The following is a 26,170-nucleotide window of genomic DNA, read 5'->3' on the forward strand; positions in this document are numbered from 1 at the left end:
ACGCAGGCTGTAGCGGCCATTTTGGGGGTGAACTAACAGAAGGAAGACCTTTCTCTCTGTCTCTCTCTCTCACTGTCTAACTCTGACTGTCAAAAAAAAAAAAAAAATTAAAAAAGAAAAAGAAATCATGATGGAAGACATGAGCTTCTTGACTAAATTCAGACTAAAACTTTCTCCGTAATGGGAGACACTGGACGCAGAATGAACATGTGAGCCCTTGTCGGGGGAGGTGTTTGCGGAGTACGCGCCTGACTATGGGGAGAACTCCTACAGGTAAATAAGGCAAACCACCGCGCAGCGAAGGTGTGTTGAGGCTTTCCACACAGGAGACCAGACTATCTAGCAAATGCAGGGGAAGATGCTCTGCTCACTTGGGAACCAGACATGCAGCATAGACGAAAGTTGAGAGATCCAGCTCTTCTATAGCGTGACAGATAGATCCAGCTCTTCTATAGCGTGACAGATAGGGAAACCGTTTTAGTTGCATAGTGTGCTGGTCTAGGGCAGTACAGACGACACACTAAATCTGTAAAATTCAGCAGAGATAAATCCCCCCCAAAGCATGATATTGTATGCAGAGAGCAGGTTGTAAAAGGGCACATGTAGGAGCTGGCACTGTAATGTAGCAGGTTAAAGCCCCGGCCTGCAGTGCCAGCATCCCATATGGGTTCCAGTTCGAGTCCTGGCTGCTCCACTTCCAGTCCAGCTCCCTGCTAATGCACCTGGCAAAGCAGCGGAGTATGTCCCAAGTGCTTGGGCCTCTGCACCAGTGTGGGAGACCTGGAAGAAGCTCCTGGTTCCTGGCTTCAGATCAGCTCAGCTCTGGCCGTTCTGGCCATTTGGGGAGTGAACCAATGGACAGAAGACCTTTCTCTCTCTCTACTTCTCTCTCTAACACTATCTTTCAAATAAATAAATCTTAAAAAAAAAAAAAAAAAGGTACATGTAGACTTGCTTAAAAAAAGCAGCAGACTGGGTACAGGTACTTAATTTCTGGTGCCTGCCGAAATGACAAAGGGATGAAAAAAAAATGTAAACTCACAAGGACATGGAGAATGGGAGAAAAAGTAACAGTAGATAGAAATGTCAATGAGTTGAGAACCACTGATTTAGATAAACTAAAATGTCACTGAAAGAAAGCAAACTCTGAGTAGCCCAGAATACCCCAAAGGCCCTAAAAGAAATCTGCTAGAACTCCTAAGAAAACCGGCAGCGTGGCCAAATACGAGACAGATGAAAAAGCTGGAGCTGGCATTTGTTGCAGTGGGTTCATCCCCAGCCTGCGACGCCAGCATCCCATACTGGAGCACTGTTTCAAATCCCAGCGGCTCTGCTTCCCATCCGGCTCCTGCTAATGTGCCTGGGGAAGATGACCCAGTGCTGTGCCCCTGCCTCCCCTGTGAGAGACCCCGATGGACTGCCAGGCTCCTGGCTTTGCCTGCTCCAGCCCTGGCTGTTGTGGCCATTTGGGGAGTGAAGCAGCAAATGGAAGACGTTTTTCTGTCTCTGTCTCTCCCTGTCACTCTGCCTTTCAAATAAGTAAAATAAAACTTAAAAAAATAAGTAAAATAAAAAATTGTTTACTGATGAGAGAGACCTTCTATCATCTGGTTTACTCTCCAAGTGCAACAGCAGCAACTCCCAACAGCCCAAAGCCGAGAGCCTGGAACTCAGTGCAGGTCCCCATGTGGGTGACAGGGACCCAGTTACTTGAAACATCCCCTGTGCCTCCTAGGGTGCACATTAGCCAGAAGCTGGATCAGAAGCAGAGCCGGGGTTTGAACCAGGCACTCCAATATAGGATGCGGGTATCCCAAGCAGCAGCTTAAGCGCTATACCAGATGCCTGTCCCAGGACAAACGTTTTTTTAAATCAGTAGCTTTTCTCCACATTATCACAAATATCTACAAATTGAAATTTAAAAAAATTTAATTTGCAAGAACAAGCATAAAATACCAAAGAATGAATGTTACTGGGTAGTGACAGATGGTTGCTTTACCTGCTCACTACAACACCAGCCAGGGAAATATTTCAATGCAGAGGCAAACGAAAGTCTAAAGTTGAGAATAAAGAAAGGATTTACCAATTTCCAAGAAAAAAAAAAAAAAACACAAAGAATGTGAAAAGCAAGGGATAGGAAATGAAGGTTCCCAGGGAAATTCAGGAGCGGCACATCTAAAGATACTCAAATTCCAAAGTAAACAGATAAATGCAGATTCAGGAGAAATAACCTAAGGTTTATGTAAAAGAGCCCTGGCACCTGCTCCTAGTGGGGCCGCTTAGATGGAGGTGAAATATTACAGTTCTTTGGGAAACAATCTTGCAACCTCTGTTAAACTCTAAAACACAGGTACACTTTGACCCAAATACCCTGATTCTGGTACCCAGTCCCATGACATAAAAATGCTAGTAGTGGCTGGCAGTGTGGCTCAGCGTGTTAAGCCTCTGTATGCCATGTTGGGTTCCACGTCGGAACACTGGTTCTGGTCCCCGCTGCTCTGCTTCTGATCCAGCTTCCTGCTAATGTGCCTAAGAAGGCAGCAGATCATGGCTCAAGTATCGGGGGCCCTGTCACTTGTGTAGAGCTCTGAGGCTCCTGGCTTCAGCCTGGCCCAGCCTTGACTGGTGTGGCCATTTGAGGAGTGAACCACTAGAGGAAAAATCTTGCTCTCTTTCTCTCCCTTTCTGTCGCTCTGCCTTCAAATAAATACATAAAACTTAAAAACCAGAAGCAGTGCCAATGCAAAGCCCATGTGCTGGAGGGCCTGGGGGGTAGAATTGTTTGTGATGACAGTGAGAAACTGGCCAGCAGCGTGGTGTCGTGAGGTAGACTGCTGCCCACCTCCAGCCCACATTGGCTGTCCCACTCCCACCCAGCTCCCTGCTAAAGCAGCTGGGAAGGCAGGGGAAGATGGCTCAAGTGCTTGGGCCCCTGCACCACATGGGAGACCCAGATGGCGTTCCAGGCTCCTGGCTTTGTCGTGGCCATTTGGGGAGCGAACCAGCAGGTGGACGATCTCCGTCTCTCAGTCTCTTGTGCTCTAATTCTGCCCTTAAAAAATAAGTAAATCTTAGAAAAACAGCTCACCTTGGGCTAATGGACATAGCTGGGAGCTAAGAAAAATTGCTCTGTTTTTAAAAACTACATTTATTACAATTTGACCTTATAGATATACTTACTCTCTTACAACTCAAGCTGTGGGAACCTGGGAACCTTTTGCTTCCTGTGTCTAATGCCTAGATCAATGCTTGGGACATAGTGAACTCTTAGTAAATGTGGGATCAGTTAGTAACTGGGTGAATGAGGAGAGAAAGGAGAATGGAGTAGAGACTGGGATGATAGTTTGCTGTGAACCCAGGTGCTGTGGCTAACTTGTCTCTTACCTGATTCAAATTAGACGTGGAAGAGATTTTGTTTAGGTGATTAGATAGGTGTTTATTCAAACTTTTTTTTTAAAAAAGTCAGAAGTTACACAGAGGAGAGGAGAGACAGAAAGAGAGAGAGAGATTGGTCTTCCATCCACTGGTTCACTCTCTAGTTGGCTACAATGGCTGGAGCTGCACCGATCCACAACCAGGAGCCAGGAGCTTCTTCCGGGTCTCGCACGTGGGTGCAGGGGCCCAAGGCCTTGGGCCATCTTCTGCTGCTTTTCCAGGCCATAGCAGAGAGCTGGGTTGGAAGTGGAGCAGCCGGGACTTGAACTGGCAGTCATATGGGATGCCGGCACTACAGGTGGTGGGTTTTACCTGTTACACCACAGTGCCAGCCCCTAAAGCTTTTTTTTTTTTTTTTTTTTTTTTTTAAAGATTTGCTTATTTATTTGAAAGTCAGAGTTACACGGGGGGAGGGGGGTCTTCCATCCTCTGGTTCACTCACCAAAGGCTGCAACATCTGGAGCTGAGCTGATCTGAATCTAGGAGCCAAGAGCTTCCTCCAGGTCGCCCACACAGGTGCAGAGGCCCAAGCACTTGGGCCAGCTTCCACTGCTTTCCCAGACCATAGCAGAGAGCTGGATCAGAACTGGAGCAGAAGTGGTCTTGAACTGGCACCTACATGGGATGCCTGCACTGTAGGCGGTGGCCCCACCTGCTACACCATAGTGCTGGCCTTAAAGATTAATTTATTTATCTGAAAGGCAGAATCACAGAGAGTGAGGAAGAGAGAGAAATCTTCATCCACAGGTTCAATCCCTAAATGGCTGCAACGGCCAGGACTGGGTCAGGCTGAAGCCAGGATCCTGGAATTCTGTCTGGAACTCCATCTGTCTCCCACATGGATGGCAGGGGCCCAAATATTTAGGCCGTCTTCCTTGCTTTCCTGGGCACATTAGCAGGGAGCTGGATCAGAACTAGAACAGCTGGGACACCAACCAGTGCCCATATGGGGATGCCTGTGTTGCAAGCGGTAGCTTAACTCACTGCACCACAGTGCCGGCCCCTTCCCATTCTAATATCAGAAACAACACAAAAACTTAGCCGGCACTGCGGCTCACTAGGCTAATCCTCCGCCTTGCGGCGCCGGCACACCGGGTTCTAGTCCCGGACGGGGCGCCGGATTCTGTCCCGGTTGCCCCTTTTCCAGGCCAGCTCTCTACTGTGGCCAGGGAGTGCAGTGGAGGGTGGCCCAAGTGCTTGGGCCCTGCACCCGCATGGGAGACCAGGAGAAGCACCTGGCTCCTGCCATCGGATCAGCGCGGTGTGCCAGCCACAGCGCGCCAGCTGCGGTGGCCATTGGAGGGTGAACCAACGGCAAAGGAAGACCTTTCTCTGTCTCTCTCTCTCACTATCCACTCTGCCTGTCCAAAAAAAAAAAAAAACACACACACACACACACACACACAAAAAAGAAACAAACAAAAAAACAATGTCTTTCAATTCTAAATGATAGTCTTCCAATCTAGAATTTTCTACCCAGCTAACTAGTTATGTGTGAATGTTGGATAGTGGCCAAAGATACGAGGTGTGAAAAACTGTCCTCTGGTATTTCATTTCTCAGAAAGTACTAAGGGATGCTCACTGTGGAGAGGCAGTAAACTGAGACAGAGGAAAACAGAGCTGTGGCCCTGGAGCAAGGCAGAGGGAGTGTCCCAGGACGACATCGAGCAGCCCTTTCAGAAGGACAGCTGCCCACAGGCCTGGAGAGAGACGGTCCAGGCTGAACTTGGGGCAGAAAGCTCCAGGACAGAAGTTTCCAGCAAAGTGGAACCTGGCCTAGGCTTGGCTCTTCTGCTTCCATTCCAGCTCCCTGCTGATGTCCTTGGGAGGGAGGAGGTGATGGTCTAAATGCCCTTGCCAGCTGATGTCCCTGGGAGGGAGGAGGTGATGGTCTAAGTGCCCTTGCCAGCTGATGTCCCTGGGAGGGAGGAGGTGATGGTCTAAGTGCCCTTGCCAGCTGATGTCCCTGGGAGGGAGGAGGTGATGGTCTAAGTGCCCTTGCCAGCTGATGTCCCTGGGAGGGAGGAGGTGATGGTCTAAGTGCCCTTGCCAGCTGATGTCCCTGGGAGGGAGGAGGTGATGGTCTAAATGCCCTTGCCAGCTGATGTCCCTGGGAGGGAGGAGGTGATGGTCTAAGTGCCCTTGCCAGCTGATGTCCCTGGGAGGGAGGAGGTGATGGTCTAAGTACCCTTGCCAGCTGATGTCCCTGGGAGGGAGGAGGTGATGGTCTAAGTGCCCTTGCCAGCTGATGTCCCTGGGAGGGAGGAGGTGATGGTCTAAATGCCCTTGCCAGCTGATGTCCCTGGGAGGGAGGAGGTGATGGTCTAAGGGCCCTTGCCAGCCGTGTGAAGCTCAGGGTGGAATTCCTGGATCCTGGCTTTGGCATGGCCTGGCCTTGCCTTGCCTGCCTTCGCCATTTGGGGTGTGAAATGGCGATGAAAGATCAATCTCTGTCTGCCTTTCAAATAAATAAATCGATATTTTTAAAGAAAACAGATGGAACCTGACATCTTTGGCTTCTATTGAGGTGAATTTTTTCTTACGCAGCACATATAGAGGTGAACTTGTGACACCTTCAAATTTAAGAAAATGCAAAAAAACAAAGCTGCTGTTAATTTCAGGGGAACCACAGTTGCACAAGAAAGGAAGTGTAATCTTGGCAAGTGTAAAATACCATCATGTGGTTTAGTGCTAAGCACTGTCGACATCGTTGTATAAGGAAAATACTGATTTCACAAGAAATAGCAATATAGACATATTAGGAGGGTGGAGGTGGGGAAGGACGAGTCACCTTCCAAAAGCAGAAAGGCCTGTGAATATCTCAGATAGCCCTGCCTGTTAGACTTTCTTTACTTTTCTGTCCTTTTTTAAATTCACAAATTTTAAAAGGAAAATTTGGCAAATAAAGAGTACAACAAAGCCAATGATATGTAGTTTCACCGCTCATGTAATTGCTATAACAGTTTATTTTTGTTAAGATTTATTTTTATTTATTTGAAAGACAGTTACAGAGAAGAGAGGAAGAGAGAAAGGTCTTCCATCTGCTGGTTCACTCCCCAAATGGCCGCAACGGCCAAAGCTGCATGGATCCAAAATCAGGGGCCAGGAGCTTCTTCAGGGTCTCCCACGTGGGTGCAGGGGCCCAAGGACTTGGATCATTTACTGTTCTCCCAGGCCATAGCAGAGAGCTGGATGGGAAGAGGAGCATCTGGGTCTCGAACCAGCGCCCATATGGGATGCTGGCGTTTCAGGCCAGAGCTTTAACCCACTCTAACAGTTTAGTATATGTACGTAAACAGGTTGGTGTTAAGTACACATCCCCAGGCATGTGTTTAAGGTTGTTAAGTTAGATTGTGTCAGGTAGCTTTCCAGAGGCCAGTCAACACACCCTTTGCATGCGCGTCATCTGGGAAGCTCCAGACCTAGAAAGTTGGATTCAGCTGTCTGGGGGCTCTGATGTGTGGTCGGGTTTGGATTTGCTATTTTGTTGTTGTTGTTGTTTTAAGATGTATTCATTTATTTGAAAAGCAGTTACAGAGAGAGGGTGACAGAGAGAGAGCTTCCATCCCCAAATGGCTGCAATGATCAGAGCTGGGCCAGGCTGAAGTCTAGAGCTAACCCATTTCACTGCAGCGCTGGTCCTGGCGACAGTGTTTATAGATGGTTTTCTTACTGTCATTTCACACTTCCGTTCTCATTGCTTTCGTGGCTACAAGGTAGTCCGCTTCTGTAAGTCTTGCTGAGTGGGTGTCTTTTGTCTCCAGGAAAAGAGAGGGAACAAAGCATCTGACAAAGCCACTCTCTGTGCCTTTGACGCCCTGGTGACCTTCTGTGAAGAACAGGGGTGAGTGACTCCTTCGATATGTGGGTCAGAGTGTCACTGGGATATACTTCCTCCTGCAGCACCCACCAGTTAACCAACACCTGTGAGACAGCCTCTGGACACTCAGGGGTCTGGGACGGCCGCTGGAAGCCAGAACCCTCCTCTTCCTCTTTGGGAGACCCTGGAGATTCTGGCAGTGGCATTTTGGGCAGTCATCCCTCCCCGCCGCTCCACTCCCTTCTGGGATGGGTGGCCCCACAGGCAACTCGGCGCTGAGTAATGTGGCCAGTTCCGAGCCATTGGCATTGTGGTTATCACGAGCCGTGAGCTGAGACTTCTGGCTTCTCTTGGGTACTACTCACTCTCATCCAGGGTACGAACAGGCAGGCGACCCAGCTTATCTCCTTGGGGGGAGTCGTGTCATGTGCTTTGAGAAGTCAGTCTCTGGGACTGAACACCAGCCTGCGCACGTGGAACCCACATACCTGTTTTATCTGTGTCTGCCTGTGACAGCGCCAGGGCCACAGAAAGAGCCAGGTAGCTGCTGCGTGACAGACAGGCTGTAGCTGGACATGCCAGCTGTGAGTGCTCACGAGAGGCGTACTCAGGAGGACTCGCTACGCTTTGGTCTGAGCAGCTCTTGGATTCATCTGATCTCAGGGAAGAGTTCCGTGGAGGGCTGTGCAGAAGTGATGGCTTCAGACTTAGGAGCCAGCCCTGACCCAGAGAGGGCACCGTCACAAAGTCACGGCAGACAGAAGCCACTAAAACCAGTCATGATTTTCAGTGGAGTGTTCATTTCACACACCTGTGCCCGCCTGGCTCTTGCAAGACTGGAGTTTGGAAGCACAGTGCTGGGAAAGCCCGCAGTACTGGCAGCTAGCGAGGTCTGGGTCTCTCCTCCGGAATCCAGGGAGACCCTTATTTGCCCCCTGCGTGTTGATTCCCAGCTCCCTCCCACTCACCAATGACTTGGTGGTTCGTGGACTCAAGCTATTTCTAGCTCCAAACAGCCATCTCTAATTTGGCCTACGTGGTAAGCCACGCCCAGCACAAGTGGTGGGCTGCAGTGCCAGGCCCACCCTTGCCTATGGCCACAGACTCCTGGGCTCTTTGCAGGCACTAATACAGGGAGTTGCTAAATTGAGCTTCTTAGACTCCTTGAGCCGGGCTCTAATTTCTGGTGAGGAGAGAAAGAACCTAGTGTTGTTGCTAATTTTCAGAGTCCCCTGTGCTGGAAGAAACCCGCTGGTTCTTGTCTGTGGCTGTATCTGAGGCCCTGGACTGCTCTCGGGGGGCTTAGCTCTGCCACATCCCCAGCCCACCAGGCAAGGGGACAGGTCTTCCCCGGAGCCTCTGCCTTTATTTCTCCTGGTTCCAGGGAACGGACACCAGATTCCATCAGTGAGCTGCTGGGGTGTGTGTTGGGGATTTGGGCATCTGTGGCCCAAGGAGCCAGGTGCTGCCTGTGTCCACGTCATCCCTTTGTCTCACTGGCTGCATGTGAGGGCTCGGACCCCAGGACCCCAGGGCCCCAGGACCCCAGGGCCCCAGGGCCCCAGGGCCCCAGGCTGGAATAAGCTCTGCTGGCCGTTGTGCTTGGAGTAAGGGAGGGTTTTTGTAATTGCATAAACGGTGGATAGCACGAAGAAAAAGCTCCTCTCCCACCAGATATTTGTGCCGTTTCTAAGAATAGTTCTGGCTTGAGGGTGAGGTTGGGGCACCCATTTCTACCAGTGATCCCTTAGGGCAGGCACCTGGGAGTGAGGGACCACGCTCAGCAGAAGTGGGTCCATTTCTACAAAGGAAGCTGTTGTGTCTGGGGTGGGTGGGGATGAGGGGTGTGATGGGATTGGAGGCCAGGACCCACAGAGACGTGCTCGGGTCAGCAAGGTATGAGGCCAGGGTGTGGCAGCCAGTGGTTTTTCCTTTTCTTTTCTATATGAAGCAACTCTATCTGAGTTATAGCCATGAAAAAAAGTGTTTGATTATTCATGACAGAGCCTTTTATCTTTGAGAGTTGCAGGGAACCATCGTTAGGTGTGTAGCAACCTCTGGCCTGGCGGCCTGGGCACCTTGAAATAGAAGAACAGCGCTGTATTTGGGCCCAAGTTGGGCTGGGAGAGCCCAGAGGCCAGGCCTGTGGTGCTTAGTCCAGTGAAGAAGCAGGCAGGTACCAGATGATCACATAAGGAGCACAGAGTTCCCGTTAAAGTGTTTTGAAGGAAGGCGCCTGGGGTTTGGGGAGTACATGTAACAGGTGCTCTATCCCCGTCTGGAGGTTTGAGGTGATCACCTGAGGAACTCAGGATTAGACTGAGAACTGAAGAACAGGGAGCAACTAAGTAGGCAAAGGAGGGAGAGCATTCCCGTCAGAGAATGTGTGTGCGGAAGCCCTGTGGTCAGAGACAATACAGCAGCTCGAGAGCTGAAGTCATGCTGGCGAGACCGGTGGGGCCGGGCCACACAGGGCCACACAGGGCCACACAGGGCCACACAGGGCCTTGCAGGCCCCAGGGAGACCTTGCTGGGGAAGCTTGCTGTGGCGGAAAATGAATCTGCCAGGCAGAAAAGGAATCTCTTTTTTAAAGGAAAAAAAAAAAAAGATGAACTGTCACCAGTTAGCAGATTTGAAAAGGAATTTTTACTTCGTCCAGGAGCTTTGTGTCCTTCTCTGTCAAGGATTTGCCCGTCGTTTGGCCGACCTTTGAGCCTCTCGGAGGACCTGTTGGCCATGGCTCCTCTCCCGAGGCTGGGACAGGCCCTCTGCAGGTTCGTGCATGGACCTGGTGGCAGCAGGGTGGGGACGCCCAAGTGGGTCTCAGACCAACCCCCAAGCCCAATCCAGCATTTGACTGGACTCTCTCCTGATGGGAAGAGAAGACACCAGGGCTTGAGCCCTGGGCCAGAGGAGACTGCAGAGGGACCCCTGCCAGTCTGGAGTGAGGTTAGCCCTCCTGTCCCGCTGCCTTCTCGCCCCCAGGAAGCCAGGTCAGTCCTCTTCACACTGGGTCCTCTCCATTGGAGGGAATAAGCCAAACACAACAGCAAACAAGATGAAAAGCAGGACTGTGGTGGTGAATAAACCAATCACAATCAGGCCCCCCTGGTCCCAGGGGTTCTCCCAGAACTCATCACTCCACATTTCCTTCAGCTGGTTCATGTCAGCCTGGAAAAGAGGGGACAGAGGCCCTGAGCTCAGGAGTACCGCAAGGCCCTGGCCAGGCACTGCCCCTCACTCCCCCAGCTTCGGCCTCTGCAGTGGTCTCAGTGAAGAGCCAGCCCACCTCTGTGCCGCTGGGCCCTGTGGGGAGGAGGAGCCTCTGGGCTTGATGCCTCCAAGAAACAGTGGAATTCCCTCCTCTGTAGAAGCAGGGTGAGGATGGCACATGGGGGGACCCCTGGATCCTTCCGGGAGGCTGCCTCCAGACCCCCCTGTCCTTTTTCCTGCATAGCCCCAGATTGAGCTAGGGCTTTCACCCTCTACCCCTGAGCACTATTCAGCTAGAGCCAAAAAGCACCGCTGTAGCTCCTCCCTCTATTTTTTCTGTCCCAGTTTGGAAGCCCTTCTGGGAAATCAGGATAGGAAGCAAGTGACCCCAGCAGAGACCTCAGTAAACATGCATGGAGGACAGAGCTGATCTCGGCGGGGAGCCTGGGAGGAGGAGGGAGGGGTCCTTACCTACTGCTGTTAGCTGTCCTGTGTCCTACGAGGGTGGGCTTTCAGGCCCTGCACTTTGTGAGGGGTCCACTCTGAAAAGGCCTCCCGGTAACCAGGGCTGTTGGGAGGAAAAGGAGTTAGCATTACCAGGCGGTGCTGACCAGGCGCACAAAGGTGGGCTAGGGCCAGTTGCCTAGCAACCACGGCTCTCTTTCTGCCTTCCGCATCTGCCCCCAGCTGTGTTCCGCCCTCTTGTGATGTCATTTGGGGGCACTCAGAGTCCTTCCCAGAGAAGTCAGACTGTGGGGAGAAGAGACTGGTTTGGGGCCTGTACCCCAGGCCACCCATCCACCTCACCTGTTTGCAGCTGAGTCTTGGCACTCTTGTCTGTCTAGACGACTGGTCCCCTGTGAGAACCTGCCCAGGGCTCGGGGAGTCCTGGGGCTGGGGCTGCCCCCTGGGCCTCACAATCTGTGTGTGGGGTGAATGATTAACTGCAGCTTGGGCAGGCGCCTCTGGGAACCGGTTCTGGGGTGGATGTGCTTATCACCCGGAGCCTGGCTTCCCCTGGCTGCCTTTGTCAGCCTCTCGGCGGGGGCCTCCGTGCTTCCGGTCTGTGGTGCCGCAGGAAGCTGGAAAAGGGAGGAAGCCTGTGCTGTGGGCTCCTTCCAGAGCTGGACTAGGCCCAGCACCGCACGTCCAGAGGTGAGAGGAGAGGTGGGCCCGCCCTCGGAGACCTTGCCTTCCAGATCTCAGCTCCTCACCCTGGCAGCTTTTTTTTTTTTATTATTATTATTTTATTTTTTTATTTTTTGACAGGCAGAGTGGACAGTGAGAGAGAGAGACAGAGAGAAAGGTCTTCCTTTGCCGTTGGTTCACCCTCCAATGGCTGCCGCGGCCAGCGCACTGCGCTGATCCGATGGCAGGAGCCAGGAGCCAGGTGCTTTTCCTGGTCTCCCGTGGGGTGCAGGGCCCAAGGACTTGGGCCATCCTCCACTGCACTCCCTGGCCACAGCAGAGAGCTGGCCCGGAAGAGGGGCAACCGGGACAGAATCCGGCGCCCCAACCAGGACTAGAACCCGGTGTGCCGGCGCCGCTAGGCGGAGGATTAGCCTAGTGAGCCGCGGTGCCGGCCACCCTGGCAGCTTTTACAAACGTCCGGGCCACACTTTGTGCCACTTGCATCAGTCTCTGGGGATGCAGGGTGCCAGGTTATTTTATTTTACTTTTGTTTATTTTGTTTATTTTGAAGATGTATTTATTTATTTGAAAGGCAGAGTTACAGAGAGAGACAGGAAGAGACAGAGATCTCCTATTTGCTGGTTCACTCCCCAAATGGCTGCAAAACTGGGGCTGGGCCAGGCGAAGCCAGGAGCTGAAAACTCATTCATGTTTCTCACGTGGGTGGCAGGGGCCCACCCACTTGGGCCGTCCTCCACTGCCTTCCCAGGTGTATTAGCAGGGAGCTGCAGCTGAGACTCGAACTGGTGCCCATATGGGATTATGGGATGCTAACATCACAGACAGTGGCTTAACCGTGTGCCACAATGCTGGCCCCTTGTGCCAGCTTACTTAAAATTCCCAAGGTGTAGCTCTAGCTGGGGCTGTTGACAGATGATGAACAAGTTCAGTGAAGTTGTTCTTCACCTTGGGCTTAATTGGCCCCTGGCTTACCTGGCTTGCATTGCCCTGTGTAAAACCTGCTGACTAATGCCCTTGGCATGCTGAAGGCTCACAGCGGGCAGCTGGTCTCCCGCACACCCTTGCTGGTCTGCTCCAGCAGGGCTCAGCAGGCCTCAGCTGTTTGCTCCCAGACCTGTTCGTGGTGATTATCCTCGTTACTGTAATTACAAACCGGAGTTGAACATCACATGAGCAAATGAAGCAGCAGTTGTAAGTGAAACTCCAATACAGAGGAGGGAGTAAGGCCCCCAGCTGCAGTCCAGACCCAGGGGTACAGTCGGGCTCAGACGTGCTGTGCTGTGCCTCACAGGGAGGGAGAAAAAGCCTTGTTGGCTCTGGAAATACCTGTCTGACCACCTGGAACGACTTTGGAAGCTCTCAGATAGTACTCCTGTCAAAAAGGACACGGCCATGATAAACCAAACACTGGGGCTGTGTTGCAAAAATGCAGAAGGATTTCCCACTTGCATTCCTTAAGTTCTTGTTCTACTTTAAAGAAGTGCAAACTCTAAAACAGATAGTACAGGAACTCAGCACAATCGGAGCAAGGACCCTGGCCCTACACCAAACAGGCTGGCCCGGGAATGTGTCTGGGTTTCACCTTGAACTGTGGCAAGAACAGGTGGGTCACATGCGTGAAAGGTGCTCTAACCAGCTTGTTCAAGTGACTGCTGGCCCTGTCGGATAAATCTGCTGTGCTGGCTGGAGAGAATGCGGAGCGGGGGAGGGGGTAGAAGTGCAGGCAGCACAGCCTGGCCTGGCACTGAGGGAACTGAGCTGGGACAGAAGGACTGTGTAGGAGTCAGGCTCAGGGGCAGTGTCCCATGGCAGGGAACAGGCCTGAGGGGAGGAAACGTTTAAGTACACAATTGGGCCAGTGCTGTGGAGGAACAGGTTAGAGTCACCACTGGCAGTGCCGGCATCCCATATGGACGCTGGTTTGAGTCCCAGCTGCTCCACTTCCTATCCAGCTCTCTGCTATGGCCTGGGAAAGCAGCAGAAGATGGCCCAAATCCTTGGGCCCACTGCACCCATGTGGGAGACCCGGAGGAAGCTCCTGGCTCCTGGCTCTTGGCTTCAGATCAGCTCAGCTCTGGCCGTTGTGGTCATTTTGGGAGTAAACCAGCAGATGGAAGACCTCTCTTTTTCTAGCTCTGCCTCTCTATGTAACTCTGTCTTTCAAATAAATAAATCTTAAAAAAAAAAAAAAAACACAATGAGTTTGTCCTCATTTTTTTATGATTTGGAATTTGTATTACCCTTAGTAAATGTCTTTATGAGGGTTTTTATTGTAAATTGCTCAAATATGTTAATGTTTGAGAAAACGGATTTAGGGGAAAACTGTTTTGTGTGCTTTCTGCCAGTTTCTACTAGTGAGAGTCTTGTCTCTAGGCTTTCTTCTCCTCCTCCTTTTTTTTTTTAAGACTTATTTATTTTGAAAGTCAGAATTAGAGAGAGAGAGAGAGAGAGAGAAATCTTCCATCTGCTGATTCACTGAGCCGGGAGTTTCATCTGGGTCTTCCACATGGGTAGCAGGGGCCCAAACACTTGTGCCATCTTCCAGTGCTTTTCCCAGGCCAGCAGGGAGCTGGGTCAGAAGTGGAGTGGCCCAGACATGAACTGGCACCCGGACGGATGCCGATGTCACAGGTGGTGTCTTCACCCACTACGCCACAGTGCCAGCCCCTTGATTGCCAGTTCTAACTAGGAGTAAGGTACAGAGGGGAACGCGCCCATCTCCACGGCAGCGCGCAGCTCTTTTGAGGAACCAGGAGCAGATGTGTGGTGGCACTGAGGCTCGTGAGGTCATTGTAGAGGCCTCCTGGGACAGCTCCCATGGTCCCAGGCAAGCCTTGGTGGTGGTTTGAGATGGGAACAGAGAGCTGGTGGCCAGAGTCAGACATTCTTTTTTTTTTTTTTTTTAAGATTTATTTATTTGAAAGAGTTACACACAGAAGGAGTGGGGGGGGGGGGGGTCTTCCATCCGGTGGCTCACTCCTCAATTGGCCTCAACAGCTGGAGCTGCGCCCATCTGAAGCCAGGAGCCAGGAGCTTCTTCCAGGTCTCCCACGCAGGGACAGGGGTCCAAGGACTTGGGCCATCTTCCACTGCTTTCCCAGGCCATAGCAGGGAGCTGGATAGGAAGTGGAGCAGCTGGGACTCGAACCGGCATCCATATGGGATGTCAGCACCACAGATTGTGCCTTTACCCACTACACCACAGCGCCAGCCCTGAGTCAGACATTCTTAGAGGGTAGTCCCTTCACGGCCACAGCCATCTTTAGGCGTCCCAGGTCCACGGCATCTTTGTTCTGCCCTACAGCGGGGGACCATGGCCTCTTCCTCCAGCCCACCTTCCACAGAGCAGATGCACAGAGGAGCTGCCTGCCTGGGGATGCGCCAGCCGCCTTGCGCTGGAGTGTCTGGCTGCTTTGCTCACCTCAGCGGGACCGGCTTGGCTGCCGGGGAGCAGCCGCAGCAGGGCTCAGTGTGTGCCACCTTGCTGTGGAGCAGGGAGGAGGGAGTGCTCTGTGGGCAGGGATGACGCATTGTTGACTCGGCCATTTGTCCCGCTTGGCACGGAACAGAGAGCAGGGAGGGAGGTGCAGGTCAGCCAGCCAGCCAGCCTGTCCAGCCCGGGCTATTCCAACCGCTCCTCTCAGCAGCCGATTGGGAACCAGAGAACCTTCCACCAAGCAAGCAGGGCTCTCCCTGACGCTGAAGGGGAGCCTTGGGGACCTGCACTGCTCCACGACCGTGTTTGTCCTGAATCCAGGGTTCTGGCCCCTCCCACCTCCCTGCCTCTGTCCCTCTGTCTTCTGGGAGGGACACCTGTTGGGCACTTCCCAGCTCTCCACCTGCCCATTATCTGAGACAGTTCAGGGCGTGGCTGCTTGGGAGAGGATAAGAGAATCTAAGAATCAGAGCCTTATCTGTCCTGCAGCCAGGAGGCCTGCAGCCCTGGGTGTGGTGAGCCAGGCCCCGGAGCCAGACGGGCTGGACCCAGAGGCTTTAGACCCAGAGGCTGGCTGGGCCAGTTTTCAGCTGTGCACTTAAGACACCTGTTGTCACGAAGGCTCAATTTCCTTGTCTCTGAAATGGGGATAATGATGGTATCTGCAGCACTGAGGTATGTGATGATTAAATGGGTTTAACTGTCAAAACACAGCAGAGCAGTGGAAGGCCTCAGTGGGCTCCAGTTGTCTTTATCAGGATCATCGTCGTTGCTATCATTTATGATGATGATGATGATGATGGAGAATCTCATTCCTTGAGGGAGCCCAGACAGGTGGATTCTTGAGCTGCTTCTGCTAGAACCACTTCCTCTCCAGGTCTTCAGCCCAAACCTGTCAGGCAAGTCCCATGGACACCAGGAAGTGAAAAAGTTAGCGCTTCTGCTGCCCCTGACTGTGGCCAGGACGTCTGCTGGAGGTGGCGGGGTCTGGTTCCCCTCTCCACAACCTGTGTTCTCAGTAGACAGGGCTCTGCTCCCAGACAGCCGGAGCGTGGACTTCGTGGGCCCAGGTGCGCGAGCACATGACAGATACGCTCTTCATGACCTGGGGAGCTGCTGCATCCTGGCTGCTGGCATTCGAGTGCCTCCCTTGACTGCTTCCTGGGTGCCTTGCTCTCCCTGGAACATCGTCCAGAAGCGAACACTGAAGGGGGAGGCAGGAAAGCTGTCGGGTTCGGCAGGGCCATTCTGTAGAAAGGGCCTGGTGCTCTGGGCCTCTGTGGCATCGAGAGGGCGGAGTGACAGTTCCTATTTGTGGAGCTCTTAGGTGTGCCCAGCGCCATGCTACATGCCAGACGCGGGCCGCCTTAGCATGTCCTCACGGCATATCCCAGAAGCAGGGGCGAGGATGTGCCCCATTTCCCTGGTAAGGGGCAAGAGTGGGTGTGAGCGCAGTCAGTGGGCCCCTGGGGAAGTGGCCCAGAACTGGGCTGCAGATTATAGACAACACTTGCGTTCTAACAGCTCTCTCTGACTGGATTTGGGAAGATGCAGTGGCCCACGCGTGCTCATCTGGGGAGTGAAGACAAAAGTTACTGGTGGTGGAAACGGGCACGTGGCGTTCCTGAGCCTGCACCTGCCAGGGGGCAGCCTCGGCCGCTCCAGCCAGAGCTGACCCAGTGCGTGACAGGAACGCCACTGTGCCCTTCACTGGCTCTGTGGCATGAGCACCTGCATGGCTCTCCACCTCACTCGCTTTTCCGGCTTCCGTGGGCATGGGGAGAGCGAGGCCCAGAAGGGACAGTCATTAGCCACACCCCTGGAATCTGGCACACTGCCCTTCCGATGCACAGCCCAGGCAACCTCAGGGAATCTGGTCTCACAGAAACACACAGCGAACAGCTTTTACTTGGAAATAAACAGGCAAATCCTGGGCTAGAATCCGGACATGCAGCCCTCGGCTTCTGGTAGCTGCTGCAGCGTCCTCTGACCAGCTTCCTCTCCTTTGTGTGGGGCTGCTGAGCCCCGAGGGCCTGCTCCCGGAGGTGCGGGACCGCTGCTGCTTTGCCTTGTTGAAAAACACAGGGAGGCCAAGGACCCGTGTGGTTTACTCAGCCTTTAGTTTTGTGCCTGTGCCTGCCTTTGTTTCCTTGAAAAGGCTCTGGTGTCAGCGTCCAGGCACCAGGGCAGAGCCAAGCTGAGCCCAGGGGGTCCTTGTCTAGAGGGACGGGGTCCGCGGGGCCTGGCTGACAGCTGGCCATGGCTCTGGCAGTCTCCTCTGCAGCTTCTCAGTGCGTCACCGCCCCTCACGGGGCTTCACGGGCTGCACCTGGACCCGCCTGCCCCTCTGCTCAGGGCAGCAGCAGCGCACGCAGCAGTAGCTGCAGGCCAGCACCACCAGCAGCAGGACGGTGCCTGGAGAAGAGAGAGCACAGGGCCTCAGACGTGGGGGTGGGAGAGGGAGGACACCCACCCTGTTCCCAGAGAGGCCCCCCCCTCCACAGTGTGCCTGGCCTTTCCCCAGTGGTCTGGTTCACGGTCACAGACAGAAGTGTCGACCACGCTGTGGCAGTCCCAGGGCCCTGCCTTCCTCCCTGCTGTGTCTCCTCTGCTGCCCACGCCTGGCTGTGTTCTGTGGACCGGGGCCTGGGGGTGCCATTGGACCAGTTTCCAGCCCTGCCTGTCCTCCAGCAGCAGAGTGTCCAGGGAAATCCCATGGCTTCCCCCAGGAGACGCCTGCCTTCCCTCCGTGGCCTAGGGGATGGACTGCTGGCTGCTGCCACGGTCGGGTCTCCTGAGCCTGAGCACCCCCGCTTACCTATGAAGATGACGATGATTGAGAAGGCCAGGAGCTCCACGGTGTCAGCCTGGGGCAGCCTCTGCAGCTTGACCAGCAGCCTCTCACCCACAGAGCGCATCTCCTGCACGAAGCTGGCGGCTGCCATGCTGTGCTGGGCTCCGACCAGGGCGCCTGCCGGGCTGTGCCGAGGCAGAGTGAGCACCCGGAGCCTCCTCACGGCTGCTCCACACTCTGCCGCAGCACCAGAGATCCCCCGCCCTCCGCCCGCAGAACAAGTTTGTCGGGTCTCACCCTCCGCACCTCTGGTGGCTCCCCAGGGAGGAAGGCGGTCTGAGGCCGACCTCAGCACCCCTCCGCTGACCCTGCCCAGGGTGAGGGAAGCCAGTGTTGAGAGGCTGAGGGCCTGCTCCAGAGGCTGCTTGCCAGCCAAGGCCGAGACCGCTGAAGGAGTCTGACCAGGCGGTGGAGTGACCACTGCTCCGTTCCTTCGTCTGTCTCGAGGCACCGCTCCTAGACTGGGCCGGGATGCTTCAGGTGCCACAGCTGCCTCGCCAGCTCCTGGTCCTTCAGAACATGGGTGCCTCCCCCAGGTCTCCTGGGGGTGGGGAGATGGCTTCAGGATTCTAGCGTGTGTGGGGCAGGATCGGATTTTCCCAAGGACAGATCCACATCTGGCCAGAGTCAGCCGGGATAGAAACTGATGGGGAGAGGTGGCCCTGGCTTGGGGGAAACCGAGCTGAGTCCCTCAGGCACCCCACCTCCCCTCCAGCCCAGTTCCTTTACTCTCATACCTTGTTCTCCCCTGAGGAGGAAGAGGTGGCCCTGGGTCCCTCCAGTTTTGCCAGTGGACCCTCCCCGGGGGATGGGATCAGGCGCCCCAAGGCTGGGTTAGCCAGCCTCTTCCCCTGCTCCTCTAGCCTGACCAGGAGAGTCCCCTCTGCGCCACGCTGCCCAGGAGAGCTCTTCTGGTCTCGGGTGCCCAAGAGGCGCGAGTGCAGCTTCAGGCTGGGTACAAGTCAGTACCTGTGGCACGTCAGCTGTTTCACCTCCCGGGTGGACATGAGGGAGCTGGTGTCTCTTGAGCAGGGGACCAAGGACAGCCTTGGACCATCCCAGCCTGAACCGGTTCCCGAAGGCAGTTGCTGTACCGGGGGCAGGGGGGGCAGCCAGGGGCTCGTGCCCAACCTTTGGCTGTAATTATTACCAAATTGTCCCTGATTCACCTGGGCAGGCAGAACTCTGTTGTGGTTCCCCCAGGACTGCTGTACCTGTGAGGCCGGTCACTCCTGGTACTGTGCTGTGGCTGGTTTCAAACCACCCGCGTCACCTAATCAAGCCTCTCCCCTGTGCCTGGCGAGCTGCCCTACGGCCGTGCGGCCTTGGCTTGCGTGCCTCTGATGGCAAGGAGGCCCTGCTCACAAAGGCCCCTGCCCTTGGCCGGTCCGACCCCCTGCTGGCCTCTTGTTAGTCCTGCGGTGGTCACTCAGCACCTGGAAGGCAGCTGGTGTGCACCTCCCGTATCTCCCTTCCTACGAGCTGACGCCTCTGGGTTGCCAGCTGCTGCCCCTCCTGCAACACCGATTCATCCTGGCCTTGAAGGCTGCCCCCTTCCTCCTCTCGTGACACTGACAGGTGCCCTCATCTCTGCTGTGGCACGGCGATGCCTGTCTTGGGACAACTGGCCTGTAGCAGTGTGTGGTCAACAGTAAACAGCAAGTGCCTGGCAACTGGGTGGGGTCTGACCAGTGCTGGGTCTCACCGGCCTTGAGGGCCGTCACAGCGAGCTCCTCCCCAAATGCCTCTGGGGAGTCTCATCTGTCCTCGCGCAGTGTATGTATTGAGGCAGCCACGCTGGAGGTGGGAATAGCAGGCAGCTGATGACTCCACGGGAAGGCAGGATTTCCTGTCGAAAGTGGGAGGTACCCGAGGCCCATCCTCCCAGCATCCCTCATGCCTCACCCTGGGTGAGTGCATTTCTCACATGAGCTGGGAGACACAGAACCCTGGAATGCCTCCTCCCTTTTCCATGTGGGGAAACTGAGACCTGGCGTCTGCAATTAAGCAGGACGGGACAGCCAGCGCTCCTGCTTCCTGTGCTGTCAGTCCATGGAGTCCTGTCCCGGGCTTTGACCAGCAATGAAGTCAGCCCCACCCCCGGACTGGCGGGTGTGGGACCCCACTTTTACCAGCACACCCCAGATCTTGTGTGTTCTGCTAGTCCGAGCACATGCTGCCCACTCTGAGCGGGACCCTCCCTCTGGGCAGGCAGAGCAGGCCTACGCTTAGGTGGTGGTCTCCTGTCTTTGTCCTGGGCCTCTGTGTCATCCCTACTCCCCAGGTGCCCAGGGTCTCGCTCACAGGAACAGTGGCACCAACAGATGCCTCTGGGGACAGTGTAGCTCAGATGCTGGGCTGCCTTCCTCCCCTCCCGCTTGGTCTGTACACGTTCTGCCTTTTCCAACCTGCTTGGCACCACACCCACATTGCCTAATGTAGCCAAATGGAGACACTCCTTAAAAGAGGAAGTAGACAGGAGAGCTTTTTCACTTGTGTGCCACACCCAGCACCCTAGAGAGAGGCTGTGAGCAGCAGTATGGAGACCCTGGGTGCCGTGATCTGCAGAGCAGGGAGGAGGCCGCTGGGCTGAAGCTGACTTTGGCGAGGTTTGTTCATCAGAAGCTTTGCCCACCAAGCCAGCGTCCTGTGGGGGCCATGCAGTTGGGAAGGTACCCTGTGGGCCCAGTCCCACCCTGCTCTGGGAAGTACCTGTCTATACCAGTGGCAGCCGTCAACATGGACAGTGTCACAGCTTTGCACCCAGGGTGTCCCTCAGGGTCAGTGGGGAGCTGGATGAGCCGCCTAGACTTGGTCAGCTTCACCCAACCCAGGGGTCTGACCTGGGCCACTCCCTGGGCCCTGCCTGCAAAGTGAACAGAAGTAGGGCCACTGCCCCCAGAGTTGAAGAAGCGCCCTCTCTGCTTTGCACTTGATAGCTTGTCACTTCAGGCCCAGGCCTGTGACAGGGCACGTGGTGGAGCCCAGGGGGTCTTGTTCCCCGAAGAGGAGGGAGCACATTCCAGCTAGTCCCCAGGCAGCCTTGGCAATGGGCTATTTAAAGTGAGGCCAAGGGAGTGCCTGACGCCTGCTGCCCAATATAACTGGCAGCCGTCAGGTGACCGTGTGGCATGTGCCCCAGCCGTTGCTCTGCAGGGAGCCCTCACATTCCCAGCTGCAGCTGGGAGACAGAGTCCTGGGGCCCGGCCTCCTTCGGACCCCTTTGCCATGTCAGGTTTGGGAGAAGGGAGCAGGGCAGCCCGCTAGGGCTGGGATCATTCTGTATTTTTCCAATCTTTATCTCAGGTTCACCAAACTCCTTCCAAACCATGGTTCCTGCCTGTGAACCAGGGAGGGCAGAGTCTTCCCAGCCCCAGGCCTGGGAGTGCCTCGATGGGAGACTTCCAAGGGTCCTTTGAGTAACAGCCAGAGCAAGTGGTGGCTTGCTGACCCCAGAAAGGGCCAGCAGCCCGGCTGCCTGTGCAGCCCTTCTCGGAGCCCTTGGAGGGTGCTCCCCAGCCAGAGTGGCAGCCAGTGGGGAGAGAGGCAGAGGAAGAGGAGGAGGCTGGCAGAGCTGGAGAGACTGGGCCGCATGCCTTTGTGTGGCATCTCCTGGCACAGAGAGCAGGCGGGCATCCTGCAGGCCAGACAGCTGCCACTCGGCACCAAAGCTTCCCTGTTTCTTTCTCGCCAAACTGATAGTCCAACTCCGGGCTCCCCGTGTGGAATAGGGCAGGCGACCTGTGTGTGACTGATAAGCCCAGTGTGCTGACAGTTGGGCCCCAAAGCGCTTCTTGCCCTGCCCTTTTGTTGTGGTGGGTTCCAGCCACCCTTGCCTTGCGGGGCACTGTCTGGTTTGAGAAGCAGCCAGAATGAGCATAACCGACAGTGCGGGAGACGTGTGGAGTCCAGAGGTTCACCCTGACGGCGGAGACGCCCACTGCTCAGTGCTGAGTGTGGGGACCACCCCTCCCTGCCTGGCTCTGACCAGAAAGTAGGTGCTTGAACCTCCCAGGGTTCCTGGTCCCCCAGTCCTGTGGCTTTCCTGGCTGGGAGGGGCCACTTCCTGCTGCTGCTGACAGTTAGGAGTAGTTCCTTTCTGCAGCCCCCAAAGCGGGGCAGCCTCCTCTACCCCAGCCCGGGGCTGTGTAGCAGGCCCTGCCACCCGTGTTCTGGGCACACAGGGACGTGGGTCCTCGCCTGCCTGCCTGGGCCTCCTCTAGATAGGGGGTGGTGGTGTTTCTTATCACTGTGCCCCTTACCCACCTGGCCTCGGTCCTCTCCCTTCCCTGTGCTGTGCACTTGTGACGCCTCAGGGTCAGCCTCCCCAGCCACCAGCCTGGACCAGAGACCACAGCCCCTGCCGAGCCAGGAACACTTGGCCTGCCCTTGGTTTCCACCTTCCCCTGCACCTTTTTGTTTTTCTCCCTTACTCCATACCAGCTTGTCTGTCCTGAGGAGAGTATCTCAGGCAGGCGGAGCATGGGGTGGGACTTTAATCCTCGTGTGAGGACTGGGAGGCTGGAGGCGTAGGCAGCCCTGGCTCAGGGGGTCCTGCCCCGGAGGGTCCCTCTCGAGGCCGCCCAAAGTAGCAAAGAACCCCAGAGCCCTCCCCACGGCCAACAGTGCGGCACAGGCCCGGGGTCCTTCCCCACCCCGCCCTGGGGTTAGAGTCAGGCATGCGTGTTCTTGGCTCAGCATTCAGGCTCGCTGCCAGGGGCCGAGCTCAGGGGAGGAGACCTGGGCCAAGTCCTGAGCTAAGACAGAGCAGTGAGCAGACTGAGCCCCCCAGGGATGGCATCTGCTGTTCCCGTCCAGGACACAGGTGAGCCAAGCTGCTGCTGGCCCTGTTGCATCCTGGGGGCCTGCGAGCCAGTGGGGCCTTCTCTGCTGGGGAGAAAGCAAGGACAGGGAGGGCCCGGCCCTAATCCTGGGAAACAGGGAGGCTCAGCTGGCTGAGGACTGTTCTTTCCTGAGGCGGGACAGTCAAATCCCTCTCTAGTCGCTGAACAGAGAAAGCTTGAAGTGACCTGCACAGTAAGCGATGTGCTTGCATGCCCCTCTGCATGCAGTCAAGGAGGGGTAGCACGCTGAGCAGAGTCCACACCCTGCCCCTAACACACTCACACTCACACACACACACACACACACACACACAGCGCCGCTTCCCTGGCCCAGGGCCCCAGGGAGGGATAGCATGCTGAGTAGAGTCCACACCCTGCCCCTAACACACACACACACACACACTCACATACACACACATACACACTCACACAGCACTGCTTCCCTGGCCCCGGGTCCCAGGGAGGGGTAGCATGCTGAGCCGAGTCCACACCCTGCCCCTAACACACACACACACACACACACACACTCACACACACACAGCACTGCTTCCCCGGCCCCGGGTCCCAGGGCGGGCACAGGGATGCACAGAAGGACCAAGCACAGCCCCTAAGACCGTCCCCTCAGTGTTCACTTCCAAGGGTCACTGTCCACCCTGGGGGCAGGAGAGCGTGGCTGCCCCCTTCCCTTCTTGCCCCCCCCCCCCCCCCCATCAGTGGCCAGTGCCACTTACCTGGGAGCTGAGCGGGAGTGTCCCAGACTGGAGCCGCGAGTTCCTCTCCCCAGCCAGGCCACCACCTTGCACTTCCTCCGTGGGCGCCGCTCTCCTGCCCAGCCAAGCCGCGCTGCCCTGGGTTCCGCACCACTGACAGCCAGCTGCCGCCCCAGCCTTGCCTTTTTGTTGCTGGTCGTCCTGGATAGCCAAGTGTCAAGTTACCGTCGCCAGAGGGAGCCCTTGCTGGGCACTTGTCCTGGGACTTCGGCACCCAGTGCCTTTCCCTGCCCTGTGAGGTCTGCTTGGGGCCAAGCTCCCTCTCTTCCTCCTCCTCTTCCTCGGTCCTTCCTCTTGCCCTGTGGGCTGGGCCCGAGCTGAGCTGATGAAAGAGGAGGTGGCCCCAGGGAGGCGCTCCCTGAGCTTGGGGAGGGTGGATCGGGGCAGTTCAGGACAGATGCAGCCCGGCCCACCCTGCCCCTCTGGCTACTCCCTGGCTGGTCCCTCCCTTTGGCCTCTCTCAGGAAGGAAAGTAAATAGTGGGGGAGCTGCCAGACCACCCAGGCAGAGCAGCAGGCTGTGCAGCCATCAGCATCCAAAGGTATTTTGGGGGAGCTTAGGACTCCCCTGGAGGCCCAGGGGTGGTGTGTTTGCCTCCTGTTCCTCCAGTCCCCTGCTGCTGGGACTGTCGCACTGGGGGCCTGGCTGGCAGGGAGGGGTCTAGAGGCCAACGGCTGGGCGCTTGGAGATTTGGCTGGTCGTGCCACCCAGCAGACCAGGCTGCAGGGAGAGAAACCCGCCCCAGTCCTGCTGTCAATGGGGTTCTTTGAGTCTGAGCACAAAACCCCAGTGAGTCAGGGTTTGGGGAGGGCAGGGAGTAAGAGGCCAAGCGTGCGGCTGCGCCACTTGGATGGCGAGCCTCCCCGGGGCTGGACAGGTGGCCACTGTGTAAAGGCACAGACTCCACGGAGGGAACATTTGTCACCTTTGTTCCATGGGCTGCAAGCAGGAGCCCTCTGGTGGCTGCCTCCACTGTCTCAGCCCATGCCCTGCGCCTGTTCCAAGGGTGACAGTAACCCCCAGCCTGGCGATCAGAGGAGTCCTAGAGCCTGCTGGGCTGCCCCCTGCCCCCTGCACAGCCTGGGCAGACGCTGGTCACTCAAGATGGGGCCGAGGCTGCGTCCCCCTGACTAAGCACACTCAGTGCTGACCCTGTGCCGTGCCAGCTCTTAGAGCTGCTGCCAGCCTTGAGCTGGGTGCCCTGGGCCGGATAGGCTCGTCACAGCCTGTGGGGAAGGGACCACCGAGAGGCAGGCACACGGCAGAGTTCTGAGGCCAGGGCAGGACCCTCTGCTATTCTCTCCTGCCCCCAGAGTCCTCATGGTCATCATATTGGTAGACAAATGTGCTCCGAGCACGGCCTCATCTGGCTTCACCCAGCCTGTGAGGCAGAGTCCTCTTAGCCGTGTCACAGGCGAGAGGCGCAGGCTTCTGGGATGGAAGATTCCCTGGGGTCAAAGCCTCACTGGCAGAGCCAGCATCTGTGCCCAGAGCATGCGTCTCTTGCCAGGGAGCCCTGCCGTCAGGACAGGGGAGGAGCTGGAGGCGGGGTCCAGCGGGGTGGCTGGACAGAGCGGGGGTCACATCCTGTTCCCAGGAGCCCTGGGTGTTAGCTGACCTTCCTGCACCCTGTTTCCACTGGCCAGTGTGCAGTGCCAGCTGCTGCCTTGTGAGGCTTCAAGAGAGGAGGCACGCGAGGCACCCAGCATGGTGCCAGACACTAGCAGTGCCCGGCTGGTGTCTGGGGCCTGGGTGAATGAACGCTGCCCTACCAGGGCCCGCACCACTCACCTCTGCCACACTGCCTGCTGCAGGTGCCGCCACGCTGCCATTGCCAAGTACTTCGGGGATGCACCGCCTGCCTGCAGCAAAGGCTGTGACCATTGCCAGAACCCTGCAGCCGTGAGGAGGCAGCTGGATGCCTTGGAGCGCAGCAGCAGCTGGAGCAAGACCTGTATCGGGCCCTCCAAGGGGGATGGCTTTGACCCTGAACTCTACGAGGGAGGCCGCAGGGGCTACGGGGGCTTCAGCAGGTGACGGAGCACGAAGACAGGGGCCCCTCCACCCCCTGGAAGTAGTCCGTCACTTCCCTGGTGCTAAGGCCAGAAGAGAGGCAGCACAAAGCTGTGGTCCGCCCCCTGCCCTGCCAGCCATGCTGGGGCCCAGACCCGGGGCTGCCGACACCCGCTCTGTCCCCTAGGTACGACGAGGGTTCTGGAGGCAGCGGGGACGAGGCCAAAGACGAGGCCCACAAGCGGGAATGGAATCTCTTCTATCAGAAGCAGATGAACCTGCGTAAGGTGAAGGGGCGTGGGACTTAGCTGGACCAGGTGGTTCCCCCGCCCACACCCTCAGTGCCTTCCAGCAGAGCTGGGAGCCTCACGGGCCTTCATGTCACCTTCCAGGGCAAAGACCCCAAGACAGAAGAGTTTGTGCCCCCAGGTCAGTACGGACATGCTCCCAGGGGCTGGGGGGCTGCTTCTGGGGGCATGGATAGAGGTTGCCTTCCTGGGGGCACAGGCGACTCCACAGCCAGCAGGAGGTCCAGCGGGTGGACTCCCTCTTCCCCCAGATGAAGACTGTCCGCTGGAAGAGGCTTCTAGCAGGAAGATCCCCAGGCTCACTGTGAAGGTAAGGAGGGGCAG

The 26,170-nt window shown here is 56.1% G+C and overlaps 3 protein-coding genes across 6 annotated transcripts in view; 1 reads left to right on the forward strand and 2 right to left on the reverse strand.

Moving 5' to 3' along the window:
* The window catches only part of RECQL5 (RecQ like helicase 5), a 37,273-nt gene that overhangs the window by 7,775 nt on the left and 3,328 nt on the right, over window positions 1–26,170 (forward strand). For 3 of the 4 annotated variants that reach the window (XM_008250950.4, XM_051838408.2, XM_070060299.1), the window contains exons 7-11: window positions 7,200–7,279; window positions 25,340–25,558; window positions 25,726–25,825; window positions 25,931–25,967; window positions 26,098–26,156. In XM_008250950.4, coding sequence (XP_008249172.2) covers window positions 7,200–7,279; window positions 25,340–25,558; window positions 25,726–25,825; window positions 25,931–25,967; window positions 26,098–26,156 — 495 coding nt within the window. Of the gene's footprint in view, window positions 1–7,199; window positions 7,280–25,339; window positions 25,559–25,725; window positions 25,826–25,930; window positions 25,968–26,045; window positions 26,157–26,170 lie in introns of those variants that run through there. The other variant, XM_070060300.1, reaches the window with a different exon arrangement.
* On the reverse strand, window positions 9,884–10,421 carry ERLN (endoregulin). Its single transcript, XM_070060303.1, has one exon. It carries the CDS (start codon window positions 10,419–10,421, stop codon window positions 10,251–10,253), a length of 171 nt encoding a protein of 56 aa, XP_069916404.1. The 3' UTR covers window positions 9,884–10,250.
* SMIM5 (small integral membrane protein 5) lies at window positions 9,884–25,450 on the reverse strand. The gene is made up of 6 exons (XM_002722938.5): window positions 25,317–25,450; window positions 23,487–23,666; window positions 17,876–18,036; window positions 11,277–17,472; window positions 10,941–11,037; window positions 9,884–10,427 (listed from the first exon to the last, which is right to left on the reverse strand). Exons 1-4 carry the CDS (start codon window positions 25,355–25,357, stop codon window positions 17,354–17,356), a joined length of 501 nt encoding a protein of 166 aa, XP_002722984.2. The 5' UTR covers window positions 25,358–25,450; the 3' UTR covers window positions 9,884–10,427; window positions 10,941–11,037; window positions 11,277–17,353.

The sequence above is a fragment of the Oryctolagus cuniculus genome, chromosome 17, assembly GCF_964237555.1.
Source record: "Oryctolagus cuniculus chromosome 17, mOryCun1.1, whole genome shotgun sequence".
NCBI lineage: Eukaryota > Metazoa > Chordata > Mammalia > Lagomorpha > Leporidae > Oryctolagus > Oryctolagus cuniculus.